This window comes from Acanthochromis polyacanthus, chromosome 15 (genome assembly GCF_021347895.1).
Source record: "Acanthochromis polyacanthus isolate Apoly-LR-REF ecotype Palm Island chromosome 15, KAUST_Apoly_ChrSc, whole genome shotgun sequence".
In the NCBI taxonomy this organism is placed as follows: domain Eukaryota; kingdom Metazoa; phylum Chordata; class Actinopteri; family Pomacentridae; genus Acanthochromis; species Acanthochromis polyacanthus.
Window position 1 is genome coordinate 22,059,634 of NC_067127.1, and position 24,717 is coordinate 22,084,350.

At 41.2% G+C, this 24,717-nt stretch overlaps 1 protein-coding gene across 1 annotated transcript in view; it reads left to right on the plus strand.

The window, feature by feature from the left end:
• rasgrp3 (RAS guanyl releasing protein 3 (calcium and DAG-regulated)) overlaps positions 1-24,717 on the plus strand; it is a 44,464-nt gene that overhangs the window by 5,976 nt on the left and 13,771 nt on the right. Inside the window, exons 2-4 of the mRNA XM_022217272.2 lie at positions 22,122-22,261; positions 22,534-22,636; positions 24,213-24,275. Coding sequence (XP_022072964.1) covers positions 22,192-22,261; positions 22,534-22,636; positions 24,213-24,275 — 236 coding nt within the window. The 5' untranslated portion in view covers positions 22,122-22,191. The remainder of the gene's footprint in view (positions 1-22,121; positions 22,262-22,533; positions 22,637-24,212; positions 24,276-24,717) is intronic.

Consider the following 24,717-nt stretch of genomic DNA (forward strand, 5'->3'; position numbering starts at 1 on the left):
CATGTACACATTTGCACATTTCATTGCAGGAAATAAGTGCAAAAAAATCCAGGAAAACATTTAATTATAATTTTGCAATAGTATTTTATATATACAAATCCTTTTGTTTTTTATGCGCTAAAAGGAAAACATATTAAATCTAATTTAGTCAGATATACATAAACACTGCCCACTTTTTATGTGTAAGAGTTTTAAATGTTTAGGTATCCAGTGTTGTTTTTGTAGCTTGTTCAGAAATAGTCAAAAATTGAAATGAGCCTCTGTACCCTATGTAGAAAAAATCCATTCCTGCCATTTGCACCTCTGCTATTTTGAGATGATATTGCAGTCCTTTAATTCTTCTATCCTGTTAACAAAAATGGGATGTTGGACTGAAGCGCAAACTAAAACCATGATGTTGGTTCAAATTATTATTAATCTGTGAAAGAAATGCTGGTTGAGGGAAAAGCAGCAACACTTTTCCAGTTAAACAGCAAAAAGTACACACTATTGTATAACTCATTGTTGTAATATTTTTACAGAAATTGTAAAAGATTTTCCACTGTGATTTTAGGGTTAGGGTCGGGGTTTATTCCAAATCACATTTTTTGCCCATGATTATTGAGTACTTCCTTATATTGTGTGGGTATTTGCTCAAAACATGCAGAAACCTACAGCCATATTCATAATGACCACTTTGGGCTTTATTCTTCACATGTTGTGATGTTTACTGTTTGCATCAGCTACCTTTATAAAAGAAGAAACATTCCTTGAATGTCTGACCTTGTGTCTGGAGCTCAAACATGCTGTTACAGTAAAACAGACTGTTCAATTATTCATGGTGTGCCCTGGAAACTGCATTATGTTTGCAGGTTATATAACACTTTGTTCCCTGAGACTCAACATGTTAAGTGTGTGTTAATCTCAGGATGTTTGTTATGTAAAGTTGCCCCAGTAATGTATTCTGATAGACATATTAGTTAGAAAATGTCACAAAACTAAGGGCTGGACCTGAGCAGAGAGCCACACTACCAAGGCTGGCTGAATGAAAGTGATTTATTGAGGGGATGAATAATGGCACGGTGGGGGAAAATCCAGGTGCAGGAGCGGCTGGTGTAGTGGGGGGTTTGGCCAGGAATGGGGGGGGGGGGTCCAGGCAGGAGGAAACAGTGAAGAGTTTGTCTGGGGAGAGCCGGAGGGGAAGGAGGATGGGGGGATCCCGGACAGCTGAACTGTGTGGAGGCAGGAGAAAACAACGTGAGAAAACAAGGCTGGAACTTAAACAGATTTTGTGAGAGGCTAGAGAGCGAACTGAACTGCGTGGTTCTTGTTCAACAATCTGGCAGGGAGTGGAAGGATGAGCCGGTTCTTATTGCAGGGGTGAATTAATCAGCGTGATGTCTCTCAAGCTGTCCGGGAGCCGTGGAGGTGGTTGATTGCCTGAGTGGAGTCAGCTGAGAAGCTAGACTCCAACTCAGGCACCGAGCTGTAGGGGGAGAGACAGGGCAGAGGAGCGATGGGAGACAGGCAAGACAGACAGGGCAGGGAACAGGAGAGGGAGGAAGAACCAAGATGGGAAAAGGGTATTGGGGAGGTCAGGTGGGAAGGACGGGGTGAGAAGGGAGCCGTGACAGAAAGGCTCCAGCTGCAGCTTAGCCAGTTGCCACGGTAGTGTTGCTGGTATTGTTTCACTTTGTGACTGTGTGTGTAAAGTGTGTGACACCATGGCATATCGTGGCATTTCTCTTAGCTCTGCCCAAGGTGATTGTTGAGAAAGAAATACAGTGTAAGTGTTTTTTTTCCCCCCTACTATTTCAGACTAATAATGAGGTACAGCCAGAATGTCTGCCTATGGGACTTGTAAAGGATAGACGTCACTCTCAGGTTCAAAAAGTACAGACACACTTTAACCTGTATTCTTTCAAGCAGCAGGAAATATGAGAGGGTCTACGAGAAAAATTACATTACTTATTTTTTTGATTTGTTGCCTCCATATACAACATCCTAATTAGTTTATGTCTCAGTCACTAGTTTTAAGTCTCCTATGATATGGTACAATGTTAATTTTGTAAATTATGTGTCCATACAGAGTCAAATAGATGATAAGACTCAATATGTTTTAGAGCAGTGCTACCTTGTTAGTTCACAGGTTGCATCTGTATCACTGTGTGTCTGGTCCTTGATTTCAGGTTTTCTAGTCAGATCCACATGTTGGTCTTTTTCAAAAGACCAAAAGGCCACACTCCAAACTGAGGCGTCAAAATTGCACTTCACAAAGATATAACCAAATTTCAGATACAGCCTATGATGCTAGCTCAAATGCACGATCATTCAAAAGTTTGGGGTCACCCAGACAATTTCATGTCTTCCATGAAAACTCGCACTTTTTTTATGTGCTAACAAATCGCACAAGGGATGTCTAATCATCAATTAGCCTTTTCTGATACATTTAATGTTCTCTTCATTGAAAAATCTCCTCCTCTTCTGAAATTAAGGACATTTCATCGTGACCCCAATATTTTTTGAACAGTAATGTACATAATTCATTGTCAGTGATATTGACGCCTTATTTCATGAACCATTGGAAGATAATTTGAGGACGTGAAATTCAAGCCAAGAAAGAAAGAATTGAACTGAGGTTAGCAGAAACAGTTTGTACGAACATACAGTATGTCTAATTTATTCAATTTGATTTTAAATTGATCTCCTTAGAGGCTAACAAAGAACAGTAGGTTGGAATAACCAGACTCCAGCAACTCTGTACTCAGTGATGAACAGGACACACACTGCAGTCATAAACACAGAGGGCCATCTGCTTACGCTGTCTGCCAGCTGTCTGAACCCAAGGTCATAAACATCTGTCTGTAGCAGACACGACACGATCCAACCTGTCTAGTTTGGCTCTGAACATTCTGATTAATCGTCACGTGCATGGCCTGTTCAATTCTGCTTGCACTTGTATCCCAGTGAGAACAGGGGGCTTTTAGATTTTCTTCCTGCAGCCTTTCTCAGCGCTACATTAACAGTCTGAATTGCAGGCAAAATTTGAATTAGCAGAATGCACGGGTTGTTCCGATCTGACCTTTGAGATACCTAATTTTACCCCTAAATTCCAGAGCAGCAAAAGCAGCTATTTTTTCCAGGTAAACATTTTTATAAAGTCACTACAGACAAAAATAGTAGCCTGACTGATGAACACAGTGGAGCACTCGGCAATTAAGAGGACAGATATTTTCTCAGAATCCAATGCTAATCTGTACTGTATCACAGACGTACAAAAGATGGATGACATGACAGATCCCCAGGGGCCTGTACTATTAAGCAAGTTCAAATTCCTGGATGTGTTTTCAATATCTGGCTTCCCTAAACCTATTGCCTGGGAAAATCCAGACTGACTTTATTTATGTATTAATATAAATACAAATAAAGGCAGTCTGGCATTGTGATGATAGGAGATGATTTCAAAAAGGAGGGCTAACGAATGCAGCTTGAACGAGAAAGAACCAATCAGCGTAACACGGATGTGAACGCACAAACAAATCGACCTTGTAGTCCATGTAGTCCCAAACAACAATGGCATGCAGGCGAGAAAGCGGTCGCGGTGAATGATTACTGCCGTTATTTGTCACAAAAATCTGCGAATACATGGGGTACTCTCAAGTCAACACTTATTTTTGAAAAGGCTACGCAACAAAAGACTCCTTTCCGAACGATTTAGCGGTGTTAGGAATAACTTTAAATTGGAGCCAAACCAGTCGGTGCGTATGTGTAAAGTTGCTTAATTTACTCACACGTTTGGAACGGATTTTCCTCTGTACAAAACAATGGCAAGAAGCCGAAAGTAACGAGCCATCCCGCCTCCTCATCGTCGGAAGATGACGCAGGCATTAACTCCACCTCCCGTGCTATGATTGGTCGTACCAAACTTTCCCGGGAGGGAAACACGATTCAATTCGCCCATGCCAAACTGATTCTCCTGTATCTCCTAACATGGAGATAGGAGATCACATGGAGATTCAGTTTGGATTTTCCAAGCTACTAAACCTTACCAACTAGAATCATGCTACGCAGTCACACACAGCTGGTTATCAACTCTTTAGTCAAACCCAGGATTTCTAAATCTAACTATTATCATTGTTTGCATTAAAAAAAAAAATCAAGACTACCAATCCCAAACTTGAATGAGTGTGGAGTTGCATATTTCTCACAAAAATCTATAAACCTAAGAACAAGATGAAGAACTGAGAAACTGAATCAGGACTAATCATGAGGCAAAAGCAACACAGCTGCTGCAGCAAAAGCAGGAAGGAAAGTGGTACAAACAAAACAAAAAGCAAGACTATGTAAAATCGTAAGTTAATCAGCTTATCAATAGCCACTGCCTCTTAAGGTGAAGTTTCACTGAGATGTTCTTATAGCATGTAATACAAAGACAGCCTTATTCTTCAGCTGCAACTCTTGCAGTGCTAAACAGTCTTTGTGCAAGTAAAGAACAAATATAAAACATTATTCAGACTGGTGAGTAGTCTTACTGCAAATTCTAGAAGGTCAGCAAGTGTGAGGCTGTCATACTTTTTTTACAGAAAGACCTGCAGAACCTATAAATGGCCTGCAGATCTATTAAACATGAAAGTTGCTTGTAGTTGTACGAACTGGTCCCGCCTTCTTTCCTTCTTTCACGACCACACATGAAGCTGCACAGGATCTCCTTAGAACCACAGCACCATTTTCCAAGAGAATTGGCTGGTTAGCAGTCATTGTTACTCCGCCAATTGGAAAGCGGCAGAGTTATGTGATGATCAGCGTACGTTTGTCCATCTGTCTGTCTGTCTGTCTGTCTGTCTGTCTGTCTGTCTGTTCGCAGCATTACTCAAAAGCAGCCTAATGGATTTTGGATGAAATTTTCAGGGAAGGTCAGAAATGAGACAAGGACCAAATGATTAGATTTTGGCAGTGATGCAGCTTATAGTTAGGATCCACAGATTTGTTAAGGATTTCTGTATCACTGCGAGATAGCGGTACAGCATCGTTGTAACTATGACAACAAGTAAACACTAAATCAGCTGCCCTGATAACGATCGCATGATTGTGACCCTACTACAATCGACCACTGCAGATTCATCAGGACTTACCTGTCAGAAATGATACAAAAACTGAGCAGCCCTTGGTGGAGTACTACACTCTGAGTGCTTTTCTTCTTTCTTTTTTTTTGGGATCTGGGGCAGGTTAGGTGTTCAGCAAAATTACTATAGCAAAGAAAGAAGAACGACAGCTGTAAACTTAAATTTACCTCAAGAACCCCAAATCCTGCTTCATGGTACAGGCCTGTGAGTGGTGGAGAGATTGTATCCAGGACCCAACTGGGCAAGAGGTGAGACTTTAAGGATGAAGACAGCTGCACAGATTTTGGTATCATATGTCACCACCAGTTTAAGATGGTAGCATCCATTTCCAAGATGTTCTGGCCTCCACTTTTGTACAGTGAAAGAAGCAGTGACACATCACCCATCTTTAAATAGAGTCTATGACAGGGGTTGTCAAACTCAGTCCTGGAGGGCCACTTATCCTGCATGTTTAGATGTTCCCTCTTTCCAAACACACCTGATTCAAATGATTACCTTATCATCAAGCTCAGCAGAAGCCTGATAACAAGCCTGATCATTTGAATCAGGTGTGTTTGGAAGAGGGAACATCTAAAACATGCAGGATAGTGACCCTCCAGGAACTGATTTGACACCTCCTGCTCTATGAAATGCATCTGCTGGATGTGTATATGGGTAAATGTTTGCTAAGGTGATACAGGTGCTACAATTTCATGGGTTGATGATACTAATAGTTGCAGGCTTTTTGTGTTCGCTTCTACCAAGTTACCAAAAAGTCATTTCATCACAATGCTTTAAAACACACATTAAGTGAGTTACTTTTCATTTTCATGTAACCCAAAGTGAAAAAGGTCAGCAGCATGGTTGTGGCATATAGCATGCCAGCTATCATGCTAATGTTGTGTGGTTTGAGGATCGGAGTCTAAACAAACTAATAAGATGCAAAAAAAAAGACAATTGAATTGTCTTTTGAAAACAAACAGATCCAATAAAGCACCAAGTGTGCAAGTTGAGATATCAGCACAGTTGCGATTAATCCCAGTGCAAATCAGTGTAAATTTCTCACAAATCTAATGAACCCGACCTGTGTGTGTGTGTGTGTGTGTGTGTGTGTGTGTGTGTGTGCGCGTGTGTGTGTGTGTGTGTGTGTGTGTGTGTGTGTAGGAAAACCAAAAAAACATGTCATTTGTGGGACCTCATTTGGGTCTCTCCTTTTTTTTACAACTTATGTAAAGGGAGTGAGAGAAAGAGAGAGTGGTGTGTGTATGTGTGTGTGTGTGTGTGTGTGTGTGTGTGTGTGTGTGTGTGTGTGTGTGTGTGTGTGTGTGTGTGTGTGTGTGTGTGTTGTGTGTGTTCTTGTAACTTGCTACATGGTGAAGTACCATTTGTCTGCATTTAACTATCAAAGTGAGGACAAGTTTTACAAAGTGAGGACATTTTGGCCGGTCCTCACTTTGAAACAGCCATGTTTGAGGGTGAAGACTTGTTTTTAGAGAACAGGTATGAATTGAGGTTTGGTTAGGGTTAGGGTAAGGATTAAGTTTAGGCAATCAGTTGTGATGGTTAAGGTTAGGGTAAGGCTCTAGGAATGCATTACGCCTATGGATGTCCTCACTAAGATAGAAGTACAAACGTGTGTGTGTGTGTGTGTGTGTGTGTGTGTGTGTGTGTGTGTGTGTGTGTGGTGTGTGTGTGTGTGGTGTGTGTGTGTGTGCGTGTGTGTGTGTGTGTGTGTGTGTGTGTGTGTGTGTGTGAGGTCACATGGCAGACTGCTGCTGCCCCAGGCTGCTGTGTTTACCAACAAGAAGAGAAGGAGGAGGAGGAAGAGGAGGAGGAGGAGGTGAAAGAGGAGGTAATAGTGTAGTATACGCTCCACTATGGAGTCTCTGTGCTTGACAGCCAGTAGCAGCCGCAGCATCAAGCAGCAGTTAGTTATCTCAGTGAAGGAACTGATCTTTTGCCTGGATGGTTGCTGATCCACAGCCTGTTAAAGGGGTAAGATCGGATTTTTTGTGTAGTTTGGTGATTTTTATAATTGCCATAAATTTCAAGTTCAGCAAGGCTTGTTGTCATAGTTGTTATCTTGCAGAGGAATGAACAAAATGACCCTTCAGCTGTTTTCTCTGTTTTAGCAAGTAGCTTTGGCTGTGTGTGTGTGGTTCAGTATGTCAGTGTTGGGTATGTATATTACTGCTGATCTGTTACAGTGACATTTGTGAACAGCAGATCTAAATGTGTGCCAGGTTTTTAAGAGTACTGTACTAAGTGTGAGGGTGCATGTCTTTTACATTTGTCATTCTATTTTCTGAGTGGGTGATTGCACCTACGTGTAGTCTATGTCACTGGACTTGGCCTAAGCACACAATGACGCATCCGTAAACTAGAGGCAGAGACCACAGTGACCATTGTGGCAGGAAGAAGAAGCACAAGCCATGCTAAAGGGCACAGCTGACTGTGATATGCTCACTAAGCTGTGACATCAGAAGTCAGAGAAACAGAAGACTATATCAGTGGGTGTATCCCGTAGCAATTGACATGTACCGCATTAATGCTTGACCCACCTTGAAAGCTAGCATGATGTCCACACAGAGAAAGTGAAAGAGAGCGCTTTGAAAGTTTCAAATGGCCCGTTTGTTGCTTGTGAGGCATCTGTGCATCACGCTGTTAGCAGCAAGATGCATTAGAAGTTCTTGTTTCTACTGTGCAGATTTGGTCGTGTTACTTTTCTCATGCATTTAATATTTGATTTATGCGCTCACTTCTGAAGCCCCTTGTGTGGGCATATCTAACACGCAGTAAAGCTGAGATCATGTCAATCAAGTCCACAGCTGAGTCCTTTTCTAAGGTTGAACAAGGAGTCAGCTGTGTGGATTCACTCAAGAAATGTCACAAGATGTATTTCTGTGTGATAGGGACAGATGATTGCAGTTGTGAAATTATGAAGCATTGTTTGACTGTGAGAGTTTGACTGCGTGGGTTTCCTCTTGGGGCTCTGGTTTCCTCCCACACTCCAAAGACATGCATGGTTTGGACACTTTTAAAGGAGCCTGAGGTGTGACTGTGAGACTGTGAATATGTTTGTGTCAGATTGGAGAGCAGGATTAGCTGACCCCTTTTCCCAATCCCAAATCATGCTTGGGGGACCCTGAAGCAGAACTAAACTTCCAACAGAATGGTGGGTTAAATTGAAATTTGATTGACTAACGTAAAAACCTATTGAAAACTTATTCTATGCTGCACATGGCTACTAGCACCACTGGAATTTACAGCCACCCAGGAAGACAAATTACTGCATTAGACACGCGTAGTTCTCTTCAGGGGGAAAAAGGGAAACAGGACTAATTGACAGCTTTAGAATGGACCATGGCTATGTAATGCTGCTCCGAGGTTATATTTGTATTGCTTTTAGAGATGTTCACAAGAAATTGTGATATAGAAGTGTTTCCTCGTAGCAAAAAGGCGTTTAATATACAAGTATGGATATATGTGTTATGGAACACGACATGCTCAAAGGAAGATATAATGGGCAACGTCTCTTGTGTGACTGACTTTGTAATGTAATCATATTGTTTGCTTGCCCTTATAAGCTCCTGCAGCGAAAATTTACGAAAGTATGGGCCAAGCGGGCCACATTGGAATCACTGAACCGGTTGAAAGTTTTTGTACAATTTTAAAATGATCTTTCAGTCATATTTCACTTTTAAACATTTGATTGTATATCTGATGTGAAACAGGTGATAAAGGTCAAAAATCATTTTTCATCAGGTTCTGGATGAGAACATTACCTTGAGTTGGACTAATCCTAGGGTGGTTGGGATATTTGTGAACAGATCACAAGTCACTCTTAACATCAGATGCCAGCCGTCAATGGAAGTGAAACACAGCACAGCTAAAAATGCTAAGCTGTATAATATTAATAACTTTTGGAATACAATGAATAGTCACAATATTAAAGCCACCTACCTAATAATTGATTTGGCCCTCCATGTTGCTGCCAAAAAAAAACACTGAACAATCTGGGCACAGACACCAGATATCTGGGGGATCCTGTTGTGTCTGGCAGTAGATCCTTTGGCCCTGTGGGTTGCAGGGTGGAGCCTCTGTGGACCGGACTATATCACACTGGGATCTAGGGAATTTTAGAGGGCTGGTCAATGCATTGGACTCTTTGTTGTGTTCGCTGAACCTTTTCTGAGCACTTCTGTGGTGTGGCAGTTACATTGTCCTGCTTGGGAGAGCGGCTGCCATGGTGGAGTGTGCTTGGTCTGCAACAATGTTTAGATGGGTGGTAATGTGGCAAAGTAACATCCACATGAATGACAGGATCCAAGGTTTCCTAAATCTTCGTGATTGGTACTTTTAGTGTCGTGATCTGCACATGTGGTAATGTTGTAGGTGCTCTGTGTGCACTTTAGCAGGGCAGTAAGTAGATCAAATTTTACTACTTTGTAACTCCAAATTATTCTCTCCTAGACACCTTCCATGTGAGAGGAGTGTGTTGTGTGTGTGTGTGTGTGTGTGGGGGGGGGGGGGGGGGGGGTTAATGATCCAAGTGCGTCCTTCTTCATTAAGATATGTTTGCACAGTTGGTTCACTTTTGTCCCCCATCCACCCATTATCTATTACACCGCTTAATTCCTCATTAGGGTTTGCGGGGGGCTTGAGTTGAAGCCCAGGTTGTGACTGGGATCTTCTAGCTGCAAGGTGAGCCACTGTGCAGCCCCACACTTTGGTCCTGATTCAACAGTCAGACCAGATTTGCTTTGCTGGACTTGGGAGTGCCGAAGAAGCAACATAAGGCATAGATAAAGCTTTAAAGTCTCCATTGCCTCAATTAGCTCAATATGAACTGCTTGTACCCTTATGCATGTGAAAAATACTGCCAACCTTTTACTATTGGCAGAGCCCCCACAGGTGCAATGAGTGCAAATATGCCATGGGCCAAATGCACCGATCAGTCACAATATTATAACCACTGACAGGTGAAGTGGCATAATATTGATCATCTTGTATAATGAATGTTCTGCTGGGAATCTTGAGGTCTGACATTCATGTGGACGTTTGACATGTACCCACCCACACGTAAACATTGCAGGTCAAGGAACTACCTAACCCCTCACCCCCTCATGGCAACAGCAGTCCTTGATGCCAGTTGCCTCCCTCACAGGACAATGCACCCCCGACACACAGCAGAAACTGCTCAGGAGTGGTCCAGGGAACACGACAGAGCTAAGGTTCCACACTCAACAGAGCCAAATCTTATTGAGCATCTGTGGGATGTACCAGGATAAGCCTGGACTAGGTAGGTCCCACCCTGCAACCCACAGGACCCACAGAATTCACTGCCACCATCCCAGTGCCAAAGGACATCCTCAGAGGTCCTGTGTCCATGCCCTACTGAGTCAGAGGAGTTTTAGCAGCATAAAAGTTTACCAACACAATATTAGGAAGATGGTCATAAGTTATCCCTGATCGTTGTGCAATCCAAGCAATATTAGTAAAGGGTGGTTCCACACTGAGGTGGTCAAAAGGAAGATGAGCCATTTTTTGCTTTGCTGTTCTCCCCTTAACTTTGTAGGATGGGACACAGTTGGGAAGAATGTTGTTCACACATCTTTTGGCCCCAAGTATCCAAATCCTGGTTGAACGAATTGCAGCCTCAGTGGAGACACGGGCCTGCATGCTTAACTCTCTCATGATAGAGGCTCACAAGAGGAAACAATATGACTGCAGTCAGGATGATGAGAGCATACTTCTCCACTTCCTGAAATGATGGAATGTACAAGTCTACTTCCAACTCTAAGAACATCTGTCAAAACAGGGTTCAGTTCTCATTGGACTATTTCTGGAGATATCTTTCCTTTCTCAAACATGTGAATTCAAGCTTTATAGGGTTCCTTTTGCACACACCCGATAACACCACACCCAACAGCCTTAGCCTGTGCCAGCAGGTCAGGTGTGTGAGGTTTTCTGCAATGATGCCACCCACTATAGCTAATTTTCTTCCTGAAGACAAATATGCTTTGTCTGTGATGTGTGTAGACACAGAGCTTTGGAGAAATTTAGGTCCACTGAGCCAGCTGGTCTCAGTAAGATGAGCTGAAGAAACAGACCAGGTAGCTACATCTGCTGGATTGTCTGAGTGGAGATATAACTTGCTTGTTCAGGGACGAGTATACTTTCTTATTCTTTGCACCTGGTTGCTGACATCACATAGAATCTGCAGTGTCTCATTACAGATTCTACCACAACACAACTTTAGTGTCAGTGTAGAATTTCAGAGCATCTGCCTTGATGTCTAATTCCTGTAGAATCACTTCTGCCAGTTCAACAGCAAAGTCAGTGGCACAGAGCTCTAGTCTGGGAAAACAAACCGTTTATAGTTATAAGACTTCCATTTTTGCACTGGCTTTTCACTGTGTGACTGAGAAGGTGAGAGGGTGAAAGCATTACGTCGGACTTTATAGTGAGCCATATGGGGATTCTGTCCACTACAACTGGACAAACCACATTGTGACCTCCACCTGTACCATTCAAAACAGCCCTGAACAATCAAAGTCTGGATTCTATAGACCTCTGAAGTTCTGTGGATCAGGCATCAAGGCATTACCATCAGATGCTTAATTCCTGAAAGCTGAGTGAGGTGATACCTCCACGGGTCTAATGTGTTTTTCCAGATACTGAATCTGAGAAATTTTCAAAGATAGAAAAACCTGCTGCCTCACCAGATGATTGGATGTCATTTCCTGTGTATGATGTTATGATATAGGATAAGAGAGCATTATCCTACTAACAGATGTCACTGCCATCAAAAATACCACTGACATGAATAGCTATACTGATCCACACCAATGTTTAGGTTCAGGTAGGTGCTATGTGTCGAAGTAACATCCGCGATGAACAGGACCCAAGGTTTTCCAGCAGAACATGGGCCAGTGTTCACACTTCCTCTGCTAACATGCCTTCTTCTCATTGGACATATTGTGGCCATCACTTCCCCAAGTCTAACCAGTCTGTGGTTAAACAACCTGATGCAGAGTTTGGTGTGTTTTGACGCTTTTGGCACTCTGACTCCTTTCTCTCATAGCATCATCAAGGTGGTTAAGCAATTTGTACCATAGCTAGCATTTCTGTGGAATCAGAGATACACGGAACAGTCTTCACTCCCTGCATGCATTATCTGAACCCAATGAGGGTAATCAGTGTTCTCCTGTCAGAAAGCAAGACCTCAATTGACCACAGTCATATCAAAAGAAGGCTTCATAATCAGTGGTTGCAGAGGGTAGAGAGTAGTATCTCTAACCTCCTTTTCAGGACGAGAAACAAGGCCAAGCACCTGAGATGGGCTGAGACATGAAAGGCTTTATTGTTCCTTAGAAATTTTCTTGGATACATAACAGTGTCTACTCGTTAAATACAAATAAAACAGTACATAAATATGGTATATACACAGCCTGTCAGCCATGTACATGCACACAAACACAGTATCTACAATGCATTACACGGACTACCATCAACCACCAGATTACACACTGTCCATTCTAACACATAATGTTACAGTCCTATTTACAGATGATTTCAAGTTAAGGCATTCGTGGTATTAAAGATGAATGTATGCAAGAAGACCAACAGGAGAGAAACTGATACCTCACTGCACCAAAAACCTATGAAATGAGCCAAACACACCTCAGAGATTTGAAAACCAAAGAAGGCCAAGAAATACAAACTGTCAATGACTTTCCTCCACAGTCACCTGACCTAAACCACACTGAACATTTATGAAGTCACTTAGAGACTGAGAAAAGCCAAACATCCCTCACGTGACAAGAGCTTCTTTGGAACATTTGGCCTCAAGCAAGACTCATACACAACAGATTCATTCTGAAATGATCTGTTTGGAATGACTTAGGAGAAGTTGCTGCATAAGACATTTCTTGTATTATAAATATTTTTCTTAGACACAAGCCCAATTTATGAGCGGTCCAGCGCTGTGGCTATTTAGCGTGCTGTTAACCAAACCTTGATTTTTCCCACAAATCAATTGCACAAACATTACTTTAAAAATTTTGACTTTAACAATCCTATACAAATTACAGTTCTAATGTGTAGCCTAATGATATGATTATTAATTTAAATAAATGCTAACACTACAATCTGGACATATGTCAAATTGCAATTTGTTTTGGTTACTTGTGTCTGTGTATAATAAGTTACTACTTTTAAATGCCTTAGTGCATCAGGCCTTTGCAGACAGCATGTCTTAAGACAGCATTGCCGCTATATGGCAAATAGCATGAATAGTTGACATGCAGTTAGATTGCCACGGACTGCGGCTCTACAAATCTGTAACTTGTTCCAGCTGCAACTACACAGACACGATTGGTCCAACTGTATTCCATTGACATGTCCAGAAAACTTACCAGGATCAGATTCTTGGCTGCAAGAACTTTTTAGAAAGAGATGAGAGACAGATTAGATGTTTCCCCAGCTGCTGTGAATCGCCTGCTCCCCTTGGCCATGACGGCATCAGATTGACACACAGGTTTATCAAATTCCCTTGCACTGCCCGAATACACATTGATTGGTCGTTACTGAATGACTCAACATGTAGAATGATCAACATACACTCTAAACATGTACAAACCTAAGGAGGGAGATGAGGAATGGGTCAGGGGACATACTCTGCCTCAGAGAATAGTTTCTGTCTCTGTCATAATGGTTCATGGTTTTCATTATCTGTCCCCCAAGTAATTGTGTGATGTGGGTTAGAAATGTCATGCTTTATTTAAAAAAAAGCTACCTGACAGTGTTTAAAATATTTAACCAACGCATTTACAATTTTATAATACTGCTTATTGCATCAGAAATTGAACTCTAATGACAGGTGCTATCTTAAGCCTTTCCCTCCCAAAACTAAGTGCTTTAAGTTCATCGAGCAAAAAAATGCTTTAATACTTTTCTTGAGTGACTTTGAATGTAGAATCTAACCTGCAATTGCACCCACACATTGTGTATCCAACACAGGTATGTCACTCCAGCATGTGATTGTGTAACGGAAACTGCTGTCATTTGCTGAGAGGGTCAACAAGATGACCTGCCAAGTACGTCAGCACCAGTGTCGTTGCTTTCTATTTTGGTTAATCGGCTGTATGCTGATACACTATTCAAGACAAAACAGCAAGTCAAATGTTGAGTTTCATGTAATTTAAAAATGCAAAAGCCAATGATCAGATTTTACAATGACCCAGGCACATTATTATTGGTTTGCTGACGCAAATAAAATGATGTACCTGACTTGCTGTTTCAAACAGGATTGCAGTGTTAGCAAAGGTATGTTTACCCTGACATGATGTTACTGTTTGGAACACATGTATGATAGTTTACCAAAGATTAAAATGGCTGATCTTGCTTTCCAAAGCTGTACTAATTTTCATTTTTATTTTTGTTTCCTTAGATGTATGCTAAAATGGTATGCTTTCAGTAATAAATCTACCGAGAACTAGCAATTTTTGTAGCAATTTTACTGTCTTGGTGGTCATATCAGCCCTGTTTTCATCAGCAGATTTTAAAAAGACACTCTGGCACTTTCCCAGCATGAATAGTAGTGCCAGGCCAGCCAAAAGGTCTGAGTAGATCGTAAACATGTCGAAAACACATTGTGGACCAAGGTCACTCAGAGCGTCACTGATAAACAAGAGGGAACCTTACAGTTTATTCTGGTCTGTATGGAAAGTCATTTGAGGACAGAAATAGAAAGTTTATCTTGTGACGCTGTTGACGATTGGAAAAACAAAGGTGAGCATCAGAATGACAAATCTTCAAGTGACTACTCAATAATTTTTCTTTGGTGTTTTTGCAAAAATTATGTCACAAATCCTGCCAGGCTTACAACTTTGAGTTTACCAGCCTCATTGTTTACCCATCTGATTCTAAAAATCCATATAAAATGAACATAGGGTGGGATGTCGTTGACTTTTCCTACAACTATATAAATACTTACAGTTTGTCATCATTTAGGTCACGAGTCAACAAACAAATAATAATTGTGACCTTAACAGAGGCAATAGAACTGTGACAATTTTTCAGTCATGTGCAGTTGCAGTGTATGTGTATCTGTTGTTACAGTGACTTTGGCATTGCAGATTGATAGGACACACGCCACTATGTTTGTCCCTTAGTGGGGTTATATCAGGTTACTGCAGTCACATAAATGTCAGGATCATTTCTGATGTTCCAGTAAAACTCTTTGTATTATTTATGAATACAAATTCTTCATGTATGTTGGTACTAAAACCAACGGACATACTAAAAATCACCACATTTACACACTCCCTTTTAGAATCTTAGAATCCATTGACATATCAGTTATCTACAGTCAAAGAACAATGACTTTATTTATTCGACTGTTCGCACACACACTCTCTCACACACAGATGAACATGGACACACTGACTGGTAATACTGACACAGACATCAGAGTAAAGTAGATGTTGGTCAGTGGCATTTTTATTTCCTCAGCAAGGTGAATGCAGCTGATTGCATTAACCAAGCCTAGCCATGCTATACCCATGTTTCTGACGGCACAAGGGTCTAGGGATGCTCGACAGGGAGGGAGGCGGGCTAAAAGGTTGTCTATCAAATCCCTCTGCAGCAATTGGGTAGGTATACAACCAATCAACGCAACAAATAGGCTGACGTAGTTCCGAGAGCACCGGCGGATTGTGGCTAAGTCCCATTAGCTTCCCAACCAGCGGAGCCGCGGAGCCAACTGGTATATTAAGGATTTGCCATATCCCGTCGGCATAAGTCCAAATACGTCTTTCTTCTCAATGAAACACTTCAGTGCCGTTCCTTTGTTTATCTTTCAAGTTGAATTTAGCTTCAAATCTTTAAGGGCTGTGGCCAAAGCCGAGTCGAAAGATAACTGTTTATTGTGCGCCGTTGTTTCTGTCAGAATCGTCGCGCCTCTGTCGTCACTTTGTTACGCCCCACCTTCTGACTCTACACTTCATGGTGATTGGTCCGGCCAGCTTTAGGAGAATCCAGCCTCGAGCATTATGGAGGGTAACTAGACCCACCCTGGCAGAGAATTAAATTCGCTGCCGTGGGTTGTCTAGCGCGGTTAGGCTAGCATTAACCATTAACAGTAGGCGAAACATTCAGAAGCCCAATCTCCCACAATGCACTTTCTTATACTCATTCAGCTTCCTGAATGATGCAGTTGCCTGCTTACGATGCTGATATTCCAAGCAGTCCAGCATCAGACCAACATACCAAACCAGGTGTGAGATCACTCTGAAATGCTGGACCTTAACCTTAGTAAGAAAAAGTTGTATTTTTTTGTCCCCCTCTCTTTAGGAGATAATGAATGATGTTTAAACTACTGCACAGACTCTGATTGCAGATGATGATACCATCAATTTTTTTCAAGACATGTTCAAGATACTTCACTTCTGGGGAGCTGCTTGTATGTACATTTTTTTATATAGTGTATGATTTGTACTCTGGGTTAATTACCCTTAATTGGAATGTTTTTCTAAAATATACAGTTTTTTCTTTTCTTCTTTTCTTAGGTGTTGTGCGTAATCGCGTTGACAGCCATGCCTTTCCACTTTCTCTGTCATACGTTGCGTGTAGTACATTGTTTGCATTTGATAAAAATATACAGTAGTGAACAAAAAAACTTAACATACACTTGTAAAGGCCACATCTGTCATGGCAATCTGAATATCTAGTGGTTCCTACAACTCTTCATTTTCTGTGTTGAAATGACTGACACACGTGTCTTGGTCACTACAAAACAATGATTCATTTATTTTCTTTCATAGATTTATCACAGGTCTTCTGAAAATATGACAAAATATGCTGGGTACTTGATAGCATAATAATGTTATTATTATTTTTATTAAGAATTTCATCTGTCGGAAATGATACGTCAACTGAGCAGCCTTGGCAGTACTGCGCTCTCTGAGTGCTTTTCTAGTTTTGACTGGTTTCTTTTAGAATTGCTTGAACTTTTAGTTTGTATTTTACTCTATCACCAGTTGCCCTTTGCTGCTCCCCTGCCAGCCTGTGCAATACATTTTAAGTTAGATTATTAAAGTTTTCTTTGTTCCTTTCCCCTGCCTGCCTCATGTCTGTGTCTAAGTCTGCTTCTAATTTTCCCAGGACAAACGTTTGTAAATGCTCAATTTTCAGTTCCGAAAAACAGCATTTGCATGACAAGACCAAAACCCGTAGCTACAAATGTATGTGTGCATGTGGACAAGGGGTTAGCCTGAGCAGAGTATATGTTTATATACACGGATGTGAAATTGTAAGTTATATATACTTATTTTGACATTCAATGTTAATGTATACTTCTACCACGCTTTATTTCAGAAATATTGTACTTTGTACTCCACTGCATTGCTTGAATTTATAATTATTATTTTCAGACTTTACATTAAAACATACATTAAGTAGAAAGCACTCAAGGAGTGCAGCACTCTGCCAAGGCTGCTGAGTTGTATCATTTCGATGAGTAAAATATTTTAAAAGTCCGTGGATCCAGAGTACAAGCAGCATCATTGCCAAATTCTAATCAATTGGTCCTTGTGTTATTCTTGATCTTCCCTGAAAATTTCATCCAAGTCTGTTAATCTGTTTTTGAGTAATGTTGCGAACAGACAGTCAGACAAACCAACGCTACTTGTCATAACTCCGACGAGGCTCCACATACTCGGTGGAATAACAAACTTTGAAACATAATCACTGACTACTACTCCAACATATTGCTCACTGCCTAACTAGAGCCATATATTTTTCAGGAGTTGGTGGAGCCCAATCTCTGAGTTTGACATGAGAGAATGTTGGACTTAGATTTGCAAAGTGTCCTTAAACATGACTTCCAATTAATGCAAATGTTGGTCTGTTTCTTCTGATTTTGTAAAGAGGCAGCTGTCACATACAACAAAATGACAACAACAAAACCAGAAGCAGCTTCATTCTTAAATGGTACCATGATTTGGAGAGAGAGTTAACACTGCTCAAGGTATGCGTGGTACTATTTCTGCAGTCGGTGTTAACATTCAAAAATGGCCCATCAAGATTCTAAATTTTAGATTAGATTATTATTGGTAAGGTTAAATGTTGTCCTTGTTGTGGTTACAAGTATACCTGATGTCTATGCAAACATAGTCATGGATGGTTGAAACATTCCTGTCAGAAATGAAAATGTCATCGCCAAGCAAACAATATCAAACCTGCAGGTGTAAACATCATACTTTTAGATGAGTCATGTCTTGGTAGAAATATCCTTCTTTTGGAAAGACACATGGATGGATTTGGCCTCGGCAAGGAGCACTTACTTTTACCCAGCTTTGTAGATTAATCATTTTACGTATTCACTGGTAGGAGGCAGTGGCCTGCTGATCCCAGGTCTGCAGGTGCATCACTCTGTTCATAGCAGAATGATGGCTGATGCAACAGCAGGAGATTCAGATGAAGTTCTCTTCTTTTTAATATGTCAGTTTCCCCTTTAAACATCTTTATATACAGTCTATGCTTTTAAACAGCGCTTGCAGCTCATACTAACAAACCACAGCAAAGACAGTTGAGCTTTGGCTTTGAATGCTGGTCTAGGGTTTGTACATCGGAGAGCTGCGCTGGTGCTGAGTTGAAAGACAGCAGCTGTTGTGTCTGTTGTCTTCATAAGTTTAATCCTATCCAAATAGTATGCCATGCTTCACAACTACTACTCCCACTAACTGTCTGATGAAGGCTTCTTATTTGGTTAAGTAGTGTTTCAACAGAAAGCATCATACGATGTGCTTGAATGAAAACTGTAAGTATGTGTCATGCCCTTGCAGATTACACAGTGTTATAATTGTCTGTTTGATTCAAGTCACTGACTCTCATTAGTGCATTATTGAAGTACAGGTCCACTTACATAAACATAGGGACTGATTTGTCCACTTACATAATGTTTTTGTCTTGCCCTGATTTACACTACCACTCAAAGTTTGGGGTCACCCAGAAATTTTCATGTTTTCCATGAAAACTCACACTTTTATTCATGTGCTAATACAATTGCACAAGGGTCAGTTAGCCTTTCAACACCATTAGCTAACACAAAGTAGCATTAGAACACAGGAGTGATGGTTGCTGGAAATGGGCCTCTGCATCCCTATGTAAATATTCCATTAAAAAATCAGCCTTTCCCGGCTAGAATAGTCATTAACCACACTAACAATGTCTAGAGTGTATTTCTGATTCATTTAATGTTATCTTCATTTTAAAAAAAAATGCTTTTCCTTCAAAAATAAGGACATTTCTAAGTGATCCCAAACTATTGAATGGTAGAATATGTAAAGCTTTAAGGAAGTTGTAACATTGTGACACTTTTGACATAACAGACATGCACCATTATTCAAAGACAATCCACAGCAATCACTTTATCTTTGAGTTTTCATGATGTTATGGGTCTCAAATGTAGAGACATCACTGATATCAGTGAAGCTAGTTGTATCGAAAAGCTGTGGTAGGCAGTATTCTTTTAGTAGCATTGCTCAAAAATTCCAGGCTAACATTTCAGCATATTTTTAATTCAAGTGGTCTGAGAGTCAGTGGGGTAGTGGTTAGCACTTTCGCCTTGCAGCAAGGAGATCCCCGGTTCGAATCCTGGGGTGGGCCTGGGATCTTTCTGTATGGAGTTTGCATGTTCTCCCTGAGCATGCGTGGGTTTTCTCTGGGCACTCCGGCTTCCTCCCACAGTCCAAAAACATGCTGAGGTTAATTGACTAGTCAAAATTGCCTGTCAGTGTGATTGTTTGTCTGTATATGTAGCCCTGCGACAGACTGGCGACCTGTCCAGGGTGTCCCCTGCCTTCGCCCGAGTCAGCTGGGATAGGCTCCAGCACCCCCCGCGACCCTCGTGAGGATAAAGCGGTGTATAGAGAATGGATGGATGGTCTGAGAGTGAACTGGACTTCTGCATCTCCTCTTGGCTGTGTTTTCAGGCTTTAGACAATCTAGCCTGTGATGGGAAATTGTTGCCCATTACAGCGGTTTTTACCCATATCAGGTAAAATAGTATAAAAAAGCAACAACAACTATAGGAAAAGTAGCAAGTAATGGTAGAGTGGGATAGACAGGGGACTTAAAACTGGGTGGAACCAAAAATTTGGTCTCTTGCTGTTTACGGAAAAGTGGCTAATGGCACTCTCCCGCTAGACCTATTTCTACAGTGCTGTGTCAGTGCTAGATAATGGACTGGCTGCACGTCATTAGTGCACCTGTGAAATATTGTCATGAGACAATTGTTTGTCGATGGGAGGACCAAGTAGGCTTGCCTTACAGCAAGATCCAAACATATAAATTGATATGATAAGCCTTCTCACAGTGGAGAAATTTGCATTGTTACAGCAGCAAAGAGAACCGTGCAAACATTTAAGAAATATTAGTAGAAAAATAAAAACAAACAAAATATTTACATAAGTGTCAGTTCAGATTGTCCAAATTTTTGCTCTAGATGTGGAAATAACAATATTGCACATACTAACGACACTGCATGGATCCTGCAATGATTATAAATACAGATAGAGACATACTAATATTGCACAGATTGTATCTACATTGCACAGATCTGTTCACAATTAGAGAAGTACTGAAATTGCACAGATTTTTGTATATTTGACTGAAGGAGCTGCCCAGTGTGGTCACACTCTCCTGTAGAGGGTGTTGTGTGTTCTCCAGGGATAATAGCTTAGCCATCATCCTCCTCTCTCCCACCCACTCCACTGGGTTTAGGGGAAAGCTCAGTTCAGAGCTGGTCTTCTTTGCCAGCTTATTGAGTCTCTTCCTGTCTGTTTCAGAAATGCTGCTTCCCAGCATACAACTGCATAGAAAATGACCAATGATATCCCAGAATCAAAAAAGAACCTCAGGAGCTCTCTCTGCACTTCACCAGACCTGAATCTTTTCAGCTGGTAGAGTCTACTGTCCTTTTTTAAGAAAGTGTTTGGTATTGTCTGACTACTCCAATGTACTGTTCAGGTGAACACCCAGGTACTTCCCTACTCCATGTCTTCCCCATCTGTGATGACGCCAACAGAGCACTTCTGCAGATGGCAGTCGGTTGAGCTGTACATGAAGTCTGCCTTATAGAGGGTGAATAGAAAGGGAGCGAGGAATGTTCCCTGCTGTGCCCCTGTACTGCAAACAACCATGTCAGATTGACAGTCTTGTAACCTCACATACTGCGGACAGTTGGTGAGGTAGTCTATAATCCAAGTTGTGAGGTGGTTGTCCACCCCTATGTGGTCCAACTTCACTCTCAGAAGTGCGGCCTTTAATGTTATTGAAAGTACTTGTGAGGTCAAAAAACAAGATTCTTACAGTGCTCATAACCTTTAACAGGTGGAAGAAGAACCTGTTTAGGAGGTAGATGACAGCATCCTCTACCTCAATGCCAGGCTGGTAGGTGAACGGTAGCAGGTCCATTGATGGGCTTACTGGGGAGTGGAGATGGACAAGGACCAACCTCTCCATGGTCTTCATTAGGGGTGATGGCAGAGCTACTGGTCTGTAGCTGTTGAAGTTCTTCCCTTTTTCTTCTCAGCTTCTGGTGAGCTCTCATCAAGTAGCCATGGTAGTAAACAAAGTGAAAAGTAGTAGGATTACCAGGGAAACCTTGCGAATTTTGATGTTGCCTTTTTTTTTAGAATCCTCCCTCTTGCAGCATTATGTATACCTGTTGCCTTGGAAATGGGGGTCTCTACAGTGGATTATGGGGAAATTGTTGAAGCCTACAGTATCTTTGCATACAAAAATTCACCAAAAGAGCGTCTCCCTTGCTTGTTTAATGCAAATTAGTATTGCTTTGAAGCTACACTGATTTGCAGTAAGGATAAATACCTGAGCAAATGTCTTTTAAAATAATCAGAAAAATACTATTTCCTTTTCATTTCCATGTTAACAGTGTAGACAAGCCACTAGTTGTTTTTCTTATCTTAAACTTAAATCCGCTGTGACTGATGACTGACTCTTTGCTGCTCCCAGGAAAAACCCTGATTGATCCAGAGCCGTGAGCAGAAAGTGCTGACCTCTGTCCTCCCTCCAGCTTGGCATCATGGGATCTTCCACACTGGGGAAGGCAGCGTCCCTTGATACTCTCTTAAATGAATGCATTCATGCATTTGGTAAGTGGCACAGAACACAAGGGGCCCATAGCTACAAGGTTCACAGTGCCACAATTAGTTTGCGGTAATTATATGAATATATTTTAGAATGGAAATTTGTACTTTATCCTTGACTCCTGTCTTGTAGAGACACCTTGTTGCTAAATCTGCTTTTTCAAAATTTAGTGAAATCTTGTCTATACTTTCTTCAAGGTAGTAACCTGGAACCATGTTGTTCCAGGTTACTCCCTTTTATCATTTGGTGACATTCTGTGACTCGTGTGTCTTCACAGATGACAGTGGGGAGCTGCAGGCCAACCTGCTTCCTCGCAGCCTGCTGCTGATGCATCGCTGGTATGTTACATCCTCTGAACTGGCAGGAAAACTACTGATGATATATCCTGCCTTTTTGAACTACTGCTGACATAAATCAATATAACAATACATTGAAATACTGCTGACTGAAGTCACACACTTTGAATTTACTATAAAGTGATCACAGAGATAGATATCATTTTATCGTGACTGTCCCCATCTCATAGGACACATAAATACATCGATCTGTTATTTTGTTAATGGGATTCCAGTTATTCAATTTTAACGATAGCTGCTGATGTTCCACTTCAGTGACTTCATCTCGTTCTTCCACGGTATGTTAATGTATAATAGGTGGTATTGATCCTGTCCTGGATCATTGGCTTTGGAGCTGTGCTAGTAACTGCTCTGCTCTGCTCTGCTGCTGGACACCAGACAGCTGTGCGGCACTTTTTTTCCTCCTGGGTCATTCCAGGTTAAATGACCAGATATTCCTTGGGGGTGTTGCTGCACCATTTTCAAATTAGTCCTAAATTTGCATGCCATTAGATAGTTACAAAAGTACTTTCTATGCAAAATTGTAGGCCTGTAGCTCAAATAGTTTCTGAGTTGTGGGGGTCTGAAATTTTCAGAATTTGGGCTATAAAAAGCCTTGCCAGCGTTTTTGCATCTTTAAGTGGTTATTTCTCAGCCTCTGGACATACCAGAGAGCTGTGAGTTGGTAAACAAGGCCTCTGCATGTAACTAGTGCCCCACAAACATCCTCAGGTGTTTCCCTACACTCTGCAGGCCATGGGGGCTTGCTAAAAATGAAGAAAAACCTATTTGCGAGTGGGGTTTGGGACCTTAAAAGTACTAGAAATACTGCACAGAAGTGTTCTAACACCCCTGGATTCCATTCTACACAAACTTGTGTGATAACTTAGCAAACTGGAGCTTTCTAGGTACCTCAGTTTGGAAAATATGAGCTCCCAAAGTTGGACGAGATTTTTAATTGGCTATTTTTGGTGAAACCACACGGAATGACCCTCCTGGAAACTCACAACTCATCTCCAACAGTTAAGGCTATGTTTTGCCTCAGCAGTCATCACTGCATGGTGAATATGCATTGTTTCATGTGAGTGTATGGTGATGTATAACTTGAAAATTTCAAAGTGAGTTGTAATGATTCAAAGTCATTTGTGCCTATATGAACTAAAGGCAGCAGGTTTTAAACTGATGCTGTGTGTTAGTTAATATTTATAGAAGTAACTGCGATATATGGTTGTTACCCCCTGATTGAATGATGAGGGTTGGGTTAACTGATAGTGAAGCCAGTCAGAGAGTGGAGCACATATGAAATAGAACTGGAAGCTACTGTGGTCTCTGTCAGTGAAAAAGTTGCTCATGCGTAGTCCCTGCAGTTCTAGTTTCCTTAGGTGGTACCTAACTTTTTGCAGTAATTTTTAGTGAAAGCTGACCTTGTGACAGTGATAAGTATTAGTACTGAAGTGACAGTAATATTAACACTTTTCCAATGTTAGAGGGTGGAATGTATCTGCTAATCTGACATTCACCAACTATCCGGGATTATTCATTTCCTCAATGAGCTGGTTTAATATGCATTACAGTTTAGCACTTTGTGAGATCTTTGTAAAAGTCCTTAATTTAACCTCACATATCGGGACTGCAAAGGCGACAACTGCCAGAGAACCAGGCTGAAGATTTGCTATTTAATGAGGTAAGACAGTACACATACTGCTTCATTTATCCATCCTAACACACTTCATAGTAGCTTTTGCAGCCAAAGACACAAAAAAGCAGTCTATTTTGACCTTATGATTTTAGTGTGGCTTCCACCTTGTTTGCATGTTTGTATGGTGTTTCTTAGAGGGTAGAAGAATCATTATGACTTAAATAAATAATTAACAATGTGACTGAGCATGTCCACCTTCAAACTGCATTATACCAATGACAGTCTCAAAAACAAACATCCAAACAGCCAGGGTGTCATAAGTACCAAACCTAAGGAACCAATCCTGTCAGTTTGCAGGGTTAGACTATCAGCATGAGAGGAGAAATCGTAAGGATGTTCTATTTTTCATTGCAAAGTTGCAAAAATAGAAATTTTAATCCTATTTTAAACTTTGCAACATATTACTAGCTGTTTGAGAATACAGTCA